A 19,985-nucleotide genomic window follows, 5' to 3' on the forward strand; every position below is an offset into this window, starting at 1 on the left:
ATTTTTCTAAATAAACACAGAAGACACTCAAACAGGTTTGGAACAAGTCAAGGAAGAGTAAATGATGACAGAATTTTTTAACTACTACTAATTACTGTGTTTATTATACATGTTACACATTATTTTGTTCTTTTTAATGTAAACTTTATAAATGCTTTGACACTACATTTGTTACATTTGTCATGCCAATAAAGCGATTATTGAATTGAACTGAACTGAATTAAATCGAATTGAATTGAATTAAATTGAGAGAGAGAGAGAGAGAGAGAGAGAGAGATACTTAAAAGGGTGGTCCAGAGTGTATTTTTAAGGCTTGGTTTGGTTGTGTTTATAAAGTGCAAAACAATGTGTGCGTATGCTTCATTTGTTATAAAAAATAACATGATATTTTTTTGTATGTCTTTAACTATATACTGCTACTCAGCTAACATGAAAATGGCGTCATATTTCCTAGTTCCTCCGAAAGCCCGCCTTCAAGAGGCTCTGATTGGTCAGCTAAAATAATGTGCTGTGATTCTCAGATCAGTTCCATGTCACCAGGAAGTGTCGATCCTCTACTAGCAAAGTGTAAATAAGTTAGAGTAAATACTGTTTGATAAATACTGGTAAATATGAACTTGTAGCTAAATTGTTAATGGTGTCAAATAGCATTTCCTGTTGTTTACATCCTTGTTTACATCCTTGCTACAACATACCATCAATGCTAGACACTATGCATGTAATAGATAAATTTTAAATAAAAATACTTACAGGTTGAGGCTTACAATCCACACTTTCTGCTATTATGTTTAGAGCTGCTCCTTCTTTAAGTAGTTTTAGCTGAATCCAGTACTGAACAGGGAAAGTTTCTGGAAGCTGTCCTTTGTCAAATGCTACCTATATATTTTTTTATAACTCTCTGGAGCATTCATTCATTAATTTTCGGCATTTTGTTGGCTTAGTCCCTTTATTAATCCGGGGTCGCCACAGCAGAATGAACCGCCAACTTATCCAGCAAGTTTTTATGCAGCAGTTGCCCTTTCAGCCGCAACTTATCTCTGGGAAACATCCACACACATACATTCAAACACACACTCATACAGTACGGACAATTTAGCCTACCCAATTCACCTGTACCGCATGTCTTTGGACTGTAGGAAACCGGATCACCCGGAGGAAACCCACGCGAAGGCAGAGAGAACATGCAACTCCACACAGAAACGCCAACTGAGCCGAGGTTCGAACCAGCAATCCAGCTGTGAGGCGAAAGCACTACCTACTGCGCCACTGCCTCGCCCTTTCTCTCTGGAACATAATTAAAATTAAATTGAAAGCACTTCTCTCTTTGTGTCGTGTCCTTTGGAAGCCCAAATAAAGAAACATAGAAGCTCTGTGGAAATATGTCAAATGAATGCTCCTAACCTGAAGAATTTTGGATCTTATTAGCCCACACTGTAAACGATTTCTGTTGTTTTCACGGTATTATACTGCATTTCTCAACAGTTGTTTACTGTATAAGCTGTGCACAGTGTGTTACTGTATATATTGCTGTTTTCACAGCATGATAATGTATTCTCAACATTTCCATACTGTGAACATGGTTAACAGTATGCTACTGCAGATTTTACAATGAATTTGGGGAAAAAATCAGTTACTGTGCATCTAAATACAGTACTGCAAATGACCATGAAAAACTCTACACACACTTTATATTATTACTATTATGTTTATTTTATTTTTTGACAAAGTATTTTGTGAAGAAAAATAAACTAACCAGTTTCTTCAGACTGTTCAGTGCATAAAACTGTCCCCTGGTTTTCCATTTTTGGGTGTACTGCAACTTAATTTTATAAGGTTAACATGAAAATATTAAATAATTTTTAATCAACATAACTTTGTGCTTAACCAAAACGTAAACTGGAACAAAAGTAATTGATTCATGAAACCAAAGTCAGCTTAACTGTCAGAATGACCAGCCTGCTTTAGACGGATTCATGAGGATTGGGCACCCGTCACCATGGAGGTCACATCTCCGCATTTTCAAAACAATATTTTAAAATACGCACCATCTCTATAAATAAACCACAGACTCGAGTTTAAAACAACTACATTCCCGCATGAAAAACGGTTAAAACTAAATTTCATAACACATTCATTATAGAGCCATCTAAGACCGGGGCAAGTCTTACATGTCTAGCCGATTATAACCTCGTTTCGCCGGATACATGAGTGATGATGGACACCCTGGAGGAATCTCCGCTATCGGCAAAGCACGCTTAAAATTTACACATGATATCTATAAATAAACCACAGATTTGAGTTTGTAAGAACTACATTCTCGCATGAAACACTGTTAAAATTTCATTTCGTGACATATTAAACGCAATATTTATAATATTAGCTGGGCTTTCTCATCCGCCATTACCATTTGCTTGTTGATGTGAAATGAATTCTGGGAGAAAAAAAAATATTAATTCTCAAAACACTTCAAACGAATTTTATTCTTATTGTCAACGTCAGATATATGCAATAATTTCGCTGGTAAAGTGAATAAAAAATAATGTTACTATATTGTAATCAATATCACGTTTGGACTGATTCGGTTCAGCTCTCGAGCGACTCTGAATCGTATTGAACCGTTTGCTCGGGAATTATTTGATCACGTGTTCACAAGCACATTCAGCAATATGCAATTAGTGTATAATTAATGCGTGTGGCAAAGCAGTATTACGAAATAGTAATGAATCATATACAAAAAGGAATCGGTTTTAGGCGGATTCAAATCTTTACTGTTCACTAAGGAGCCGATTCATAGAACCGAACGGACACGACTCGACCTGCAGGCAACGGCTCTCCTAATTTGAAATTCACCTGTCGTCTTTCATCCAGCGAATTCATCCTCGGTAAGTGTTTTAAAGTCAAATTCTGTCCGTTGAAGGATTGTTTTGTATATATTTCTGTGTATTGAGTGTGTAATTTAAAAGAATTAACCAAGTGACAATAGTTGTAACGTTAGGTTCTTATGTTATGTCACGCTCGCCGTTAACGAATGGTATTTTAAACAAGAAATAACAGACGCCAGGCGGTCATTGTAGTGTTTGCGAGGTATAGATACAGTGAGTTTATCTTTAGTGAGTTTTTGACCATACGCTAAGTTACCTGAAAAAACATAACTTTAACTTATTGTAACTGCATTAATGCATTCTCTATTTCAGCACAACACTGAGATGAAGGCGAAGTCACCATGAAACGTTAAACGTTTACCGTTAAGGTAAGCTCTGGTCTTCACATAGTCATTTTGACTAAGCTATCATTATGGTAAAATTTTTCAACTTTAAGTTAGTTATTTAAACTAAACTCATAATGAAATGAGTCTTAACTGTTTTATTAAATGGAGCTGAAAATTAAATGCAGTTGAATTATTTTAAGCTAAAGTTAATATTAACAAAATACATATTAATTGTCTATTTCTCAATAATGTTAATGAGCTTGATGTATAGTGTGTCATTAATTGTACATTTAATTTTTGGTGTTCAGGTGTACCTGAGGTGAGTGTACGTTCTGAGTACACAGATATAACCCAAAGTCATTATCACTATATATATATATATATATATATATATATATATATATATATATATATATATATATATATATATATATATATATCCATCCTATTCTAAGAGAAATTGATGGGGTCAGGGAATGATTTGTGTACAAATGTATTTTAACCTCATACAGATTGGTATGGTTGTACCATAGATTTAGATTAATTAATGTTAAATCTTATTTTACTCTTATTATATTTATCTGTTTTTCAGCTACAGTAATTGATGTTGAAAAACTGATGCTACCAATCACTCCTCACTTGATTATTCAAGGTAATGTTGATGTCTTCCTCATTTTGATTAGATTTTTAAATGTCAAGTTGTTCACAGATTTGTTGTGAGGAGTTTCATGTACAACCTCTTTTTCTTCTTCCAGCAGTTCCTAAGATAAAAAAATCTGGTGTTAAAACATCCACGGCTAGGCTATTTGCCTACCAAGTGCTGAGTAAATATTAGACAAACATTTTTTTCTATAACTGTTGTCTTTGTGTTTATTAGCAATTTTACTGGGCATATGTGTTTGTTTGTTTTTTTTCAAACAGCCTGGAAACTGTAAGTTTAGTTCAATATGTTATTTTATGCTATTCATTTTTGTCTTAACATGGATTGCATGTTGAAGCTATCGTTTCATAGTGGGAAAATGTAAAAGAGAATCACTGAATACAATGGCATAATGATTCTGCTTGTTCACAGAAGGTACTTGATTTAGTTTTCCTCAAGCGACACATCAGTTTTTATGACTATTGCTTGACACTTGAATTGAAGGGACAGTTCACCCAAAAATGAAAATAATAGCATCTTTGGCATTCTCCACTTGTTTCAAAATAGTTATATATTTATTTTGTTCCGTTGAACACAAACTCATATTTTTTAAAGAAATTTGGTTTAAATATGGATGTCAATAGTTACTGGTTACTAACATTCTTAAAAATATCTGCTTTAGTGTTTAACAGAAATTCAAACTAGTTTAAAACACGTGGAGTAAATAGTGGCAAAATAGTAAACTATTCCTTTAAATATTTTATTCTGAGACTTTTATTTATATGTGTCTTGTCTTTTGTCATATTGTCCTTCTAGCCCAGATTGTGATGGACCTGGAATGCGACACCAGTTACTCTTAAGACAAGAACCAAATAAAGCACAGATGTGGAGGGATTTGCAGCCAAACTAACTGGAAGGAAGGAACCTTTAGGTAAAAACACCTGCTTTATTTAGATCTGAAGTATTTTATTTGACATAGAGATTTATTGTTTTAATTCTAATTTAAAGCAAACAAGGTTGAGCACCCCTGGTCTAAAAGCTCAAAAATGCTGTTTCCGTGATAAGGTTAAATGTAGTTCAGAAATAGATTCATTAGGATCAATGCTTAAAGTAAACATTTTCTTCTCTCTGTAGACCAAACATGTTTACCATCCCTCACATTTTAATAAATTGTTTCTGTTTTTGTTTCTTACAGTGTGGGTGAACATACTACCTGGATGTCCAACAAAGGCTGCACAAGAGCTCATTTGATAGCACACATTCTGTCCTGTCTACATCTCTGATGACCTGGAAGTGCTTCGACATCAGTGAGTAATACATCTTTATATTGTCATGCATACAGGATTTCTGTAAGCTTAGCTTTAATGTTAGTTTGTAATCAGCAGTGACTGTTTTAAAAAATTAAGTATTTAAATTATTCTAAACGTTTTACTGATGCTGTGCACAGTAACGTTATGATGATTTAGTTTGAGGAAATGTCACTGGAGAGGTGTTCGTATACTAAAATATACTTTTTTTCGTATACTTTTTTTTATAAAAAATAAATAAATAAATTGTATGAAATGACTCGATAAAATGTTTATTTGTCTCGCTGACATGCCATCACTGCTGCATATTGAAATACAGTAATATGAATTGACAGCAGAATATTACCACAAACATTTCATGTTTTCAAGTGGGCTAGACTGCTCTTTAGTTCTCTACTCAACTTTAACACATTTCCTCGTGTCGCTGAGCCTCTCTGCAGATTTTGCCAAAAATGAATGCTTAGTGATTACTTTGTTTTATGCAAACCATATATCAGTAACTTATCATTAGCATTATTTTTTAAAAAATCACCCACGGCTTTCATGTTCTCTAACGCAATCTTATCTGTAAGTTAGAAGTGGATTTATACGTGTTAAAAGCCTTAAAGTATTTAATTAACATTAGTCACGTTAACTTAGATTATTTTATTTATTTAATTTTAAATATGTAGCCTTTTAAAGTCAGAATGAACTGTGTTCACCCCTCTTGAATCCGTGGAAGCACTAGTAGTGTGATCATGGAATCAGATATTCGAGCTATACAGAGTCGGACATTAAGTTAAGATGAGACTTTATTTTTTACACACCTGTGTGGACACCTGACTAGCGATTCTCAAGAACAATGCCCGCTGATCTTTTCCCCATTAACGTTAGTGTAATTGTGAATTGACAACAAACTGTATTTCACCAACAAAAACAATTAAAAAATTGTTTTATATAACTGATATATATATATATCAAACTATATATATATATATATATATTTAAACAGCAGTGCAGTGTTTCGTTTCTGAATGAATTAAATGGTTTGAGGGATGATTAGTTTTTACTTCAGTGATTGATTTTGCTTGTCATTTTTGCAGGATCATCATCATGTTGCTGCCCTTTTTCACTGTCCCTTTCCACAACATCATTTGGCCTTCATCATTTCCTGTCTTGTAGCAGTATTCTCACCTTTTTTAAAATTGTAATGCTTTTTGATGCATTAATTGTTGACTGGTTTTAATGATCAATTGTTTATTAGTGTTCTGTTGCTCTGTTATATTGAATTATTGCTACTGTTTTAGCATGGTTTACACAATAAACCTTTATTGTGAAGTTAAAGTTTCAGTTTCTTTATTTTTCTTGTACGTCTTGAACAGTTAAAATAACACTTGTGCAATTTTTGAACATTTTAACCCATTACAAAGTAGCACTATTAAATAAAATAAAATAACATTTAATAACTGTAAAATACTATACAGTAATAATGAAAGTAACATTAAAATACCGTAGTTCTTCATGGTAAAAATGTACAATAAAATACTGTTTTCAGTTTTGCAGTATGTGTATCACTACTGTAATTGGTGTTACAGTAAAAATCAACAACAGTAAAATGATGTATTACATTTTACAGTAAATGTAATACTAATGTAATTAGTATTACAGTAATGTTACTGTTTTATGAAATACAGCAGCTACTGGATAATTGTTGCCAGTAACTTACTGTTAATTTAACAAGAAATCGTTTACAGTGCAGGTGTATTTTTTTTTTTTTTTTTTTGTAGTCTCTAAACTTTGTTCGCTGTATTCTTTGCAAAGCTAACCCTGTAAAAGCCAATATCCCCCTTTGCAATAAATTTAGAGAGTATTGCATTCAGAGATGTTGTTTATGTTCACAGCTACATTACACATCAACTAAAGTTTAAAATATGATATCCTAGTGGACCACTCTTTTAAAACATTTGATCGATCAAATAAGATATGAGATGAGATATGTTTTCAGCTTTTGTTTCCAGGTATTTATTTACAACTCACAACATGGGACAGATATGTGTGTTGTGTTTCCCAGGTGTAACCTATTACATCAACTACTCAAACAAGAAACACTGAAACTATGCTCAGTTTTAGATTAGGTTTTTGTCCGTTCAGACTGCATTTATATTTCAGAGATGTAACCAACATACAATCCGGGCATTGAAGCTGAGAAAAGATGAACAGAATCATTGTAGCCAGTACAACCATTTTTTATGTCCCTATAGGAAGAAAGAAACCTGCTGTACTAAGTAACAGACGTCAAACGGGTTGATCAAGTAAAACAATAGTAGTTGACAACAGAAACATTGTGAGAACAAATTGTTTAGACTGACCCTAAACCGACTGTTAGTTATATTAGCAACAACCTCAAGGGGGCAAAAATGAAGGTATCTCAGTACTGTTTATAGAAGACTTTGTCAACAGAAGTGGCTAGGCTACATCAGACGATGCAAGACACCCATTACAGAGATGAGCATCAAAAATGATGGGACACAAAAAAATATATGGACTAATGAGTCAAAGATGAGCCATTACCAAAGTAATGGACAGGCTAATGTTTGGAGAAAATGAATCTGTACATGATCCTATACAAGCTCGTCTGTGAAACGGAGGTAATATTGTGCCTTGGGCTTTAAACTGGGCATGAAACGGAAGAAATGGTTGTTCTTTCTGTCAAAATTTTTATGTACATCCAATTGAAAAGGTCCTGAAATAAGAAAAAAATGGAAGGGGGTGCATTATTTTGTTTTTTGGTAACCAATTCGATCACTGAAAGTTTGGCGTTGCTAAGAAAAAAACAGGGCAGAAATGAGACAAACTTGAAAGCCCCATTTGAAATTCTTTCTTTGTGACCAGAAGTGAAGAAAAAAATGTTTCGAGATGGAAGGGAAGGTTATGTTATTTGATAAAAAATTATGAGGGCAAAATAATTAATTATGAAGTACACATTGTTTATAGCGAGTACTGACATATCCTTCAGTATTGGAGATCCTTCAGTGCAGCAAGATAATGACACAAACACACACTGCCAAAACAACATACAAAACAAACAAAAACAACAAAACAACAAGTTTTTTTTTTTGTCAGGGGAATTACATCTCATGACCTAAGCCCTATAAAACACAGATTTCAAATTCAGTTCCGGGAGTACTGCAGCTCTGCACAGTTAAGCATTAACCCCAATTAAGCACGCCTGATTGGTCCTTCAGGCTTGGATAAAACTTCTAGGTAAGTGTGTTGAAGCAGGGTTGAAACTAAACTGTGCAGGGCTGCAGCCCTTTAGGAACTGAATTTGACAACCCAGTTATAGAGCAGGTATTTCACCTGCTAAACAGAAGACTAACACACCAAAACAAACAGCAACTGAAAGAGGCTGAGATGAAAGCCTGGAACACATGACAACAGTAAAATATAAAGCTTTAGTGATCACAGGCTTGATGCAGATAATTCAAACAATGGATTTCTAACTGAATATTAAGCATGATTCATTTTTGTCTAATGTGTATTGTTCCAAACTTTTGCTCATATAAACATGGTTTGAAATAAGACATGTAGTATTCTAAGTTGTTTATACCTATATTTTGGATACTATAGTTATTCATTCATTCATTCATTTAGTTTTTTTTTCAGCTTAGTCCCTTTATTAATCTGGGGTTGCCACAGCAGAATGAATGAACTGCCAACTTATCCAGCATATGTTTTTCACATCAGATGCCCATCCAGTTGCACCCCATCTCTGGGAAACATTCTTACACACTCATTCACACTCATACACTACGGACAATTTACCCTATACCCATTCATCTGTACCGCATGTCTTTGGACTGTGTGGGAAACCGGAGCACCCGAAGGAAACCCACACGGACACAGGAAGGACATGCAAACTCCACACAGAAACGCCAACTGACCCAGCTGAGGCTCAAACCAGCGACCTTCTTGCTGTGAGGCGACAGCAGTACCTACTGCACCACTGTGTCGCCGGATACTATATATTAGAAGTGGTAAATACCTGAGTATTGTATCACTTCATTGTGTTTTTATCCATTGCGTGGTCAGTGAAATCTCTTATATTTTAAGATGGTGATGTATACAAAGTTTTTATTAATTAATTAATTTATTTAATTAATTTTAATAAATCTATTTTATTTGCAATTGAAATCTTCAATACCTAATGTAAAGACATGATTTCTGAAAACTACTAAAATCACTGTCATTGTAAATTACTGGTCTTAGCATTGTGCGGTATACTACTTTAAATGATTTTTGACTTTTGTTGCCGTTTGTCAGTTATTTTCTTTACATGTGTTGCATAATTTCATGCATAGTCCAAACATTGACCACCTTCTTAATCAAGTTTCTGTTCTGATCTCATGCCATGGCAAATAACTGAGAAAGCATCAATATGAGACCGAATATATATCATCATGTAGACTTCTTACAAAGTATTTTACAGTATTTAAAAAACACAAAAATAACAAGACAAAAAAGTATTTTGATTGAAAATATTAACCCATTTTCATTAACTCCAAAAAAATTCAAATTACAAAATTATATTTTGTATTTGAAATACGTATTTAAAATGCATGCATCAGAAATACTGCCCATCCCTGCACACAAAAGATGATTATTCCGCTATAACTTGAATATGATCAAGAATTCAGTGTTTCAGACGTGTTTAAGATCATTCCTCTAGTAGAAGCAATGCCTGAGTGATTATATGCCTTTCTGAGATGGTAGCATGAGGTGTTGCTCATCAATTACAGGCTTCTGGTGGGCATGTAGACTCTTACTGTAAGTGCAGATACAATGCTGTAGAGCCCAAGCATTTTGCACTAGCTGCAACCAGTAGCCAATTCAGAGAGGTAAAGTGACGTGGGCTCTCTTGGGGTTGTTGAAGACCACTCATGCTGCAACATTTTAAGTTTTTTGAAGAGGTTTGCCTGCAGATGATGGACCTCCGTCCAGAATTGTTGCAAAAATCCAGCCCAGGAAGGACGAGGGCCTGGATGAAAAGTTGGGCAGCATGCTTCATTTGGAAAGTCCTGATCTTCCTGATGCTGAACATGTACAGTGCCCACCTGCAATGGAGTGCTTTAGGATTAGATGATAATCAGAGGTTACACTAACATTTCTGGGCTGCAAACTTTTATGTTTAGGTAATTTTTAACCAACCTAGCAACATTAATTGGTCTTTAGAGATTAAAAAGTAAGGTTAATTACAAGTTAACATATAAGGAATTCAATATGCAATGTTTATGTCAAGCTGAACAACATGAAGAACATTGGTTGCTACTGGCACATTTATTTCTTAATATAAGGGGTTGTTAATTTTATACTTTAGAATTATTTAATGAGACACTGTATAATTATCTAATTTATTTTATTCATATGTATATGAAGAATGTGCAAATTTACAGAAGAATTTGTAAATATAACAGTAGCTAATAAAATTCTTCAGCAAAGATACACTGCAGTTTTTTTCCAAGTCACAGATGTAAAACAGAAATCCGCTGTTAAATTTTTAAAAATGAAAATATATAGATAGATAGGCTATTATTTTTCCGTATCTGACAAGCTAAAACTACCCGACAGAACATTGGAAGTGGTGTGCACACTGATTAGCTGACAGGAGCTAAAATGAGGGCAAGGGCCTATTGGGAGTATATGGACACCAAAACATGTAAACATAGAGAAAATAAGTAGTATTCGCACTATAATTTTAGATTTTTTTAGAAAGTCTGCCATTACACAACCCTGCTGAGCAGCACAAAATAACTGTTGTCATGGTCTTCGTTGTGAGGTAGGTAAACGTGCATTGTTATACAATTTTAAAAGCTTTTTTGAAATGTGGAAATTTTATGACAGAAATGTGTTTTGCTGTTATTGTTTCGTTTTGTATTTTGACCGCTAGTGATTGCATGCGGCGTTCTTAGCATCTAACATAAGTTAACTTTTCCAATGTGGCTGTTTTGTGCGGTATTTTTATAATAATAATTCCTTACATTTAGTGCTTTTACACATAGGGGGGTAATGTTTTCATTCACCACCAGTGTGCAGCATCCACCTGGATGACGCAACGGCAGCCATATTACACCAGACCACACATCACACACCAGCTGATTGGTGGAGAGGAGACAGAGGGATTAAACCATTTATGATATAGGGATGGTTAGGAGGCCATGATGGACAGAGACCAGAGAGCAGATTTGGCCAGGATGACAGGGTTAAATCACTGTACTCTTTTTCAAGATTTTCTTAGATTTTTAACAACCACAGAGAGTCCGCTCATTTTAACGTCTCATCCGAAAGACGGCACACACGGAGTGCAGAGAGTCTCTGTCACTATACTGGGGCATTAGGACCCACACAGAGAGCAGGTAGGGCACCTCCTGCTGGCCTCACTAACATCTATTCTGACAGCAACCTAGCTTTCCCATGTGGTCTCCCATCCAGGTACTGACCGGACGCAGCCCTGCTTAGCTTTTGTGGGCAGCCATGTGAGAGTTGCAGAGAGCTGCCAGTATGTTTTTAAAAGTTGTTGATGTGAACAAGCTAACACTAACTAATAATCTTTCCTTTCTCTGTTTCTGAACATGTGTGTTCAGTCTTAAAAAGAAGTGATACTTGATCAGATAAAGAAAGCTGCTGTTTACATTTCAAGTAGGCTAACTTACACAGCAAGATAACATTTATGTTTTATCCAGCAGTACCGCTTTATGTCTGTAAAATTGGACACATTTAATTTTGCTTATGGAATGTTTTGAATTGTAACATGATTTAGTCGCGAACGTGATCTCTGTAGGATTACAATTTTAACTCCAGAAAGACTTAAAATTTAACTCAAAAATGTGTTTAAATTCAACTCCAAAAGCAAAATGATTTTAACTCAGGGAATAAATTTGATGGTCACGCATATACACTCAGATTGAGTTGATTTTAACTCCCCGGGAGTTGATTTCAAAGACCAGAATTTGCTGTGTCCATGTAAATAAGTCTACATACATTTAACTAAAGGAATAATTCACTCAGAAATATAATTGCACTCATTATACACTCTCAAGTGGTTGAAAACCTTTATGAGTTTATTTTAAACACAAAAGAAGATATCTTGAAAAATGTTAAAAACCTGTCATTTTTATATTAGGATGAAACAAATACTATGGAAGTGAATGGTCACAGGTGTCCAACATTTCTCAAAATATTTTTATTTTGTGTTCATTAGAAGAAAGAAACTCAAATAGGTTTGGTCAAGCGAATGGAAAGTAAATGTCAGAATATTTATTTTTGTATTTTTGGGTGAACTATCTCTATAATACCATGTTGACATCAAAAATACATTGTAACGCCAGCGCCATCTAATGAAAGCCTGAAGTCATGACACGCTGTGAGTCTCGTGCAGTCACGTGATTGTCATCAGCGTTCAGTGTGACGCTCGATCAGCTGACGTTCAGTCGACCTTCTCCACTGCGGGAGATACGGACATCCAAACGCGTCCATCTGCATTGATTCAAATAAAATCCGTACCAAAGCATGGCGAGCCAGTCTCAGGGCATCCAGCAGCTGCTCCAGGCTGAAAAACGAGCCGCAGAAAAGGTCGCAGAAGCCCGTAAAAGTAAGTAATCGTTTTGCTTGTCATCGCTATACACTGGAGCTTAGCTGACATGCTAGCTGTCCAGCAAGCCGATGTCGATGTAAATCTGTATGAAAACAACGAGAGAATGAATAAATGAATAATATGGTTTGAATGCGGAATAAAACCTTTCTGTTGATCATTTCAGTTCTTTTGTTGACAAAATTGAATCGTGTCGTTTTTCATTTCTGTTTTTAATGCTAAATACTCCATAGAAAATCATGTATAATTGATTACATTTATATCAATTGTTGACATGTAACCTTAATGTTATATCCTTAATTCTTACTTTTTTACAACAATATGTTTTACACTAATTTTAAAACCATTTAATAAGGACATATTTTGCCACAACACATTTTAAGATTTCATATCATCTTTGACTTCATCAAGTTCTTGAGGAATTTGACACGTTTTTGTTGTTATTCGTAAAAAAGCGTTTATGTTTTTAGAATAATTCTTTGTAGCTGGGGAAATAATGACTAAATGTACTAAATATCGTCTTTACTAGAGTGTCACAATGACACTGACTCACTGGACATTCACTCAGTTCCTGTTTTTTAGATATTTTTTGCTGCCTGCTTTCATTTCCCATATATAAAAAAGCATTTTCTCTAAAACAGTAATATTTTATTGTATTTTCTCTCTTTCTGCCTATAGCACTGTTTTTTTTTTTTGGTCTTTTTTTCCCTAATTTTTTTTAATTGAACATTTTTGAAAAAATAATATATTTTAAAATATTATTGTACATTTTGACATATCGAGATAGAAAAGGAAAGTGTCCGAAGGATCCATAATGATTGTGACAATTATTGAACCCCAAATATATAAATAAATTTGGTTATGACACTATTTTAATAATGATAACTGTGTGTGTGTGTGTGTGTGTGTGTGTGTGTGTGTGTGTGTGTGTGTGTGTGTTAATAATAGGGAAGAATCGTCGTTTGAAGCAGGCCAAAGAGGAGGCACAGGCTGAGATTGAGCAGTATCGTCTGCAACGAGAGAAAGAGTTTAAGACAAAGGAGGCTGCGGTGAGATTCATTACTTTTTAAATTCTAGAAACATTAATAAATGCATATGATCAACAATGTTAAAATATGTGTTAAAGAATTCTGCCTTGCCTTTAATGTGATTGTCTTTGCAGTGTTTAAATAGGGTTGTTTTTTTCCTGTTAAAAAAAAGCTTAAAAGTTCCATTATTAAAGGGTTGGTTCACCCAAAAATAAGATAATTTGCTGTTAATTTACTCAGCCTCGTGCTATCCATGATGTAGGTGACTTTTTATCTTCAGGAGACATTTTTGGATAATTTTTGCTCAGATTTTTGTACGTCATGATTTATAAAATTCCCATTAACGGTTACTTTTGACAGTCAAAAACTTATAGACATAAAATTAATATTTCCCTCATGATACATGTGTGCAATTTTAAGAAACGTACAGTATGTACTGTTAGAAAAAACAGTAATATAATATTGTTAATAAAGTCTCCTATGTTTCAATCCCAAGAGTCTTTTTGATCTTCCAAAGTTTCCACATATCAATTATTACACCATGCTGTGAATGGCAGTATTTTTCCGTGTCTCTATTTAAACCGCAACAAGTGAGCAGCTGTTTCCCTTCCTGCCTTTCTAGAAGCAGGCAGAACTTTCTCATCTCATGTCATAGATTCTACTAAACAAACATCTATTTGATTTTGATTGTCATGTGCACGTGATATTGCAGTTCTTTGTCATCATTAACTTCTTGTTGGATAAATCTCCAATGGACGTATTCCGAAGCATATTAAAGCTAAGAATGTCATGTACATTTAGATTTGGGAGAAAATCTTATAAATAATGTGCTTAAATTATAAATAAAAATAACTCTTTAACTTTAGCTTGAAGAGTATGTCACAAAGAGTTTGACTAAAACTGGCTCCTAAATTAGTCAAACGTTAGAAGTGAAGAGGACTTCTAAGTAACTAGTAAGACCAAACCGCAAACTATGCTAAATTGACTGTTGCCAGTAATCTGCAATGAAAATAAAACATTTTAATTTGACTACAATTAGCTTTTAATAAGTTATTACCATCAGTAAGGAGGGATTCCCATACTGTAAGAAATACGCTTTCAATAATATCTTAAGTCTTATTTCATAATGCCCAAAAATATATTATTTGTGCAAATAAATGTTCTTTAAATACATATTGGCCTATTTCTATATATTTGGTCAAATGTATTAAAAAATTATGTATTTAAAATATTTTAAAAGTATTTTAAACTATGTTTGCTTAACAATTAAAAAATAAGAAAATACACTAACCTCACAAGAACATAGTTTGGAAGAATAGTTTTTATTTTATTTTGTGTCCACAACATTAAAAGCAAGGAACCTGCAAAAAGTTAATTGAATGTGGCAACATTTTAATTTTGAAATTTTTGGAATATTGCAGCATAATATTGCTCTGCACAAAGTTTCTTTTAATAAATCTCAAACATACACCACTCTCCATCAAGGTGTGCGTAATAAGTAATCATGCAGACATCATCTATAGTAATGAGGTCAGCCCCATCTTTACTTTTAGCTAAAAATATAAATTCTGCAATCTTTGTTCCAAACTAGTTTGGAAGAGCAAAGGATCAACGTATTAAATACTCTGAAAAGGCACATTTATTAAAATAGATCTCCAATATAAAAACAAGTGGAATTAAAAAAAAGGCAAACTTTACAGGTTCAAAGATCATGAGACAATCTCGTTCAGCCCCAACTGGCAATCCATGACATCACAAGCTAAAAATATCCAACAATTTGTAGCCAAAAAATTCAATTTACAAGCATGATGAACACCGAACGCTGTTAGGCCAGTTTGAGTGAGTGTGTGCTTTTTTTTTTGTTGTTGAACACAAAAGAAGATATTTTAAAGAATGTACCTATTGACTTCCATGGTATTTTTTCCCTACTATCGCGTTTAGTAGTTACAGGTTTCCAACATTCTTCAAATTATTGTTTTTTTTATCCAACATTAGACAGACACTCTAACAGGTATGGAACAAGAGGAGGATGAGTAAATAATGGCAGAATTGTCTTGTTTGTATGAACTACTCTTTTTACACTTCTCCCTATTTCTTAGTAAAACTTTGTCTCTGGATATGAATGGATAGTTTTAAAGAAAAAAAAAAACTTGTAAATAAAATCAATAGACTCTTAATAGTAAGATCAAATGTTTTGTTAATACAAGCCCTTATATACTATTTTCTAAATGTACACATTCAAGGCACATGCAGGTGTCACATGTTTTTGTTAGCATCAGTGCAACTGATCAACTGTCAAATAGACCGAAGGTTATGTCATAAGCACACATAGTGGAGCACACAAATGCAGTCTGTTTTATCGGTCAGTGAATCTAATGTCACTCTGCAACGTTCAAAATTTGCAATTAAACCAACCTCTAGACTGGTAGTTCTGGTATACAGTTGGAAGTCAGAATTATTAGCCCCCCTGTATATGCATTTCCCCAATTTCTGTTTAACCTGTTTTTTCCAACTAATTTCTAAATATAATCATTTTAATTTCTGATTTTTTTCTATCTTTGCAATGATGACAGCACATTATATTTTACTAGACATTTTTCAAGATGCTAGTATTTAGGTTATATATATATATATATATATATATATATATATATATATATATATATATATATATATATATATATATATATATATATATATATATATATATATATCTTACCTAAATACTATGCAGATATATATACTAGTAGTGGATGCTTCTCTCATTGGCTGTAGTAATCGCCGATGTTATTTTCTGTCAGAACACATTTCACATTTGAATCGGGCTAAAATCATGCAATCTGAACTCTGCATTAGGGTAATTAGCCAAGTTATTGTATAACGATGGTTTTGTAGACCAGGGTTTCCCAAACTTTTCAGCTTGTGGCCCCCATTAAACAATTTCAGTGACTCGCGACCCCCACTATCCTTGGAGGTGGTTATAAACATACAAACATTGCACACAATGGTACACACACAACAGTAGGCACTTTATAAACAAGCGTATTGACAAAGCAAAAAAGTGCAACAGTCTAACAACCATATAATTTTTAATGGTCATTATTCATTTGTTTCATTTGTTAATATTGACATCACTTCATGAGAATGGTGGACACAATGTTTACAGCACCAGACTGTAAACATTGGAGATTTTGGAGACTGCGGCATGGAGCCTCAATGTTCAGTCGTGGCCTTTATTTTTATGTATGTGAATACTGTAAAGGTGTTAAAGTTTAACATTTTCATGTAAAATCAATCTGCTTTTTGTCATCACTATTTTGGAGTCATTAGTCTGGCCTAATAATAACACCAGAAGTCGCAATCCAATGGCAAAACTGTTGAAAGGCTGTTGCTTTTTATTTGCATGTTTTTTTTAATGTAAATATTATAACTAATATTATGGATAAAATATGGTAAATCTAATAGTATAAAAACATGTATGATATTTTTGGAAATCACCAAGCGTGATTGTCTCTCAACCCCCACTTTGGGAACCACTGATGTAGACAATCAAAAAAAATTGTTGCTTAAGGAGGCTAATAATATTGACAATATAATGTTTTAAAAAAAATTCAAACTGCTTTTATTCTAGCCAAAATAAAACAAATAAGACTTGCTACTGAAGAAAAAAATATTGTAGAAATGATTGTGAAAAATTCCTGACTCCTAATTAAAAAAAATTTAAGAAAATCAAAATTCACAGGAGGGCTAATAATTTTGACATCAACTGTACATAACAGTATACATGAGTATAATAGTGATACATAATAGTATGCATTAGTTTTAATTATGAATGACAGTTATCTCCCATTGCATGTTCCTGCAGGCACTGGGGTCTCATGGAAACTCTGCTGTAGAGGTGGACAAGGAGACTGTGGATAAAATGGGCCGCATCCAGGGGAGCTATCAGCAGAACAAGGAGGCTGTGCTCGGCAACCTACTGAAAATGGTGTGCGACATTAAGCCAGAGATCCACGCCAACTACCGCGTCGCCGGATAAACCGTTATGTCCAACCGTTGCATAAGTTACAATTCTTAAAGGCTCACAAAGCAATGAGACAAAGACTGCTACTGGACATATCATCTAACAATCTTAACTATATAAAACACTCTTTATCAACTTTACAACACATGTCCTGCAGTTCAAACAAATCAACGGTCGGGATATTTACATGCCCATTACCACAGTATTTGCAATGGCTTGCATGTATATCTTTGATGTGATCCAATGCAAGTCTTTGTCTCTTTGGAGTATTGTCTGGTTTATCAGCGTGAGGTTCTTTCTTTTGTGAATGATACCTTTAAATGTTTGTAAGAGTGTCTGTATCTTGAAGCTATGTTCTTAATTTATGAGTAATCGGATGTTATTGTTTTATCTAATCGATGTATACAGGTTGTTTCCAGTGGCTTTTGTGTGACAAATCTCATAATTATTATACTAATTAATTGGAGTAAGAGTAACCAAACTAGCTTCACAATTCCTCCCCTGTATGAGTAGATGGCATTCCTCTATCCAATCCTGCTGTGTAAAATGTAATAAATGTCTCCGTGTACAGATTAATCCACTGGACTGTTTGCCAAGAGAATTTATTCCATTTATTATTACTGATGGTGCAGTATTAATGTTTTGGAGCTTGGTAACACTTTAAATGATACCAGTGCTGAGCGTTGGTTTGAAACGAAGAGGTATAAGTAAATATAAAATAGGTCTTTAGTGTTATTGATTATTTCTTTATTTTTTAATTAGATGATTAGATTAGAGTCAACTGTATTTTTATTGCACGTGTTCAAGGCAATGAAAAGCAGTTTAGGTCTAACTAGGAGTGCAATAGCAGCATGTGCAGGATATACAGTTGAAGTCAGAATTTTTAGCCCCCCTTTGAAATTTCGTTTCTTTTTAAAATATTTTCAAGATGATGTTTAACAGAGCAAGGACATTTTCACAGTATGTCTGATAATATTTTTTCTTCTGAAGAAACTCTTATTTGTTTTATTTCGACTAAAATAAAAGCAGTTTTTAAATTTTTAAACACCAATTTAAGGTCAAAATTATTAGCCCCTTTAAGCTGTATATCTTTTCGATATTGTATAACAACGGTTTGTTCTGTAGACTAACTTGCCTAATTACCTAAACCTGTCAAGTTAACCTAATTAACCTAGTTAAGCCTTTAAATGTCACTTTAAGCTGTATAGAAGTCTTAAAAAATATCTAGTCAAATATTATTTACTGTCATCATTGCAAAGATAAAATAAATCAGTTATTAGAGATGAGTCATTAAAACTATTATGTTTAGAAATGTGTTGGGAAAAAAAATCTTCTCTCCGTTAAACAGAAACTGGGGGAAAAATAAACTAATAATTTAGGGGGGTTAATAGTTCCGACTTCAACTGTAAATATAAGTTATTAAGTGCAATTATGAAAAAAACTATGGTTATATTTACAGGTGCATGTACTATGAACATTATACACAGGTTATATTAACTATGAACAGATTTACAATAGATATGTACAGGTTGCTATAAATAATCGGGGGTATGTAGATAGATATAAGCATAATTATAATTGTATATGTACAGAGAGTATGTACAAATCAGGTATTTATATACAATAATTTAGTTTGAAGTTTGCATTCTCAGAGACCTGTAATAAGCATATGCATAATATATATATATATATATATATATATATATATATATATATATATATATATATATATATATATATATTAGTGCTGTCAATCGATTAAAAATTAACTAATTAATCACACTTTTTTTAATTAATTGCATTTAAAAGACTGAAATTTGTAATTTTGGCTATTCTAATGTAAAATTAATGTAAACGCCAGACAAAAACTGTTTAAAATCAAAATATCGTTTATTAGAATTTTTGTTTAACTTTATAACACAGATTTCTTCATAAAAACAACATACCCACAATAAACCATCAAGATCCTGGCTTGACAGCCATATTTATTGAAGAAATTAAAACACAGGCATGTTAATGCCATTTGAATTTTTAAACAATTAATGCCAATAAAGAAAAAATGTATTTCCATGTTGGATTCTAAGTGGACTGCAAAAAAATGCCAAAATAGGCATTGCAGATATGGAAAATGGAAAATTATAATAATATTAA

At 33.4% G+C, this 19,985-nt stretch overlaps 1 protein-coding gene and 1 long non-coding RNA gene across 4 annotated transcripts; both read left to right on the plus strand.

The window, feature by feature from the left end:
* Positions 1–1,865: 1,865 nt before the first annotated feature.
* LOC137490176 (uncharacterized) lies at positions 1,866–6,475 on the plus strand. Of its 3 annotated transcripts, none has more exons than XR_011009561.2 (6): positions 1,866–2,882; positions 3,195–3,250; positions 3,801–3,860; positions 4,665–4,779; positions 5,044–5,155; positions 6,238–6,475. It is a non-coding gene; the product is annotated as an uncharacterized lncRNA (long non-coding RNA). The 3 variants fall into 3 exon arrangements; XR_012406385.1 differs by having other exon boundaries at positions 1,964–2,882; positions 3,801–4,283; positions 4,353–4,779; XR_012406386.1 differs by lacking the exons at positions 1,866–2,882; positions 3,195–3,250; positions 3,801–3,860 and adding an exon at positions 3,967–4,283.
* A 6,163-nt stretch (positions 6,476–12,638) lies between these two features.
* atp6v1g1 (ATPase H+ transporting V1 subunit G1) lies at positions 12,639–18,410 on the plus strand. The gene is made up of 3 exons (NM_199934.1): positions 12,639–12,782; positions 13,731–13,831; positions 17,676–18,410. Exons 1-3 carry the CDS (start codon positions 12,701–12,703, stop codon positions 17,847–17,849), a joined length of 357 nt encoding a protein of 118 aa, NP_956228.1. The 5' UTR covers positions 12,639–12,700; the 3' UTR covers positions 17,850–18,410.
* Positions 18,411–19,985: the final 1,575 nt, after the last annotated feature.

This window comes from Danio rerio, chromosome 5 (assembly GCF_049306965.1).
Source record: "Danio rerio strain Tuebingen ecotype United States chromosome 5, GRCz12tu, whole genome shotgun sequence".
NCBI classification, from domain to species: Eukaryota; Metazoa; Chordata; class Actinopteri; order Cypriniformes; family Danionidae; genus Danio; species Danio rerio.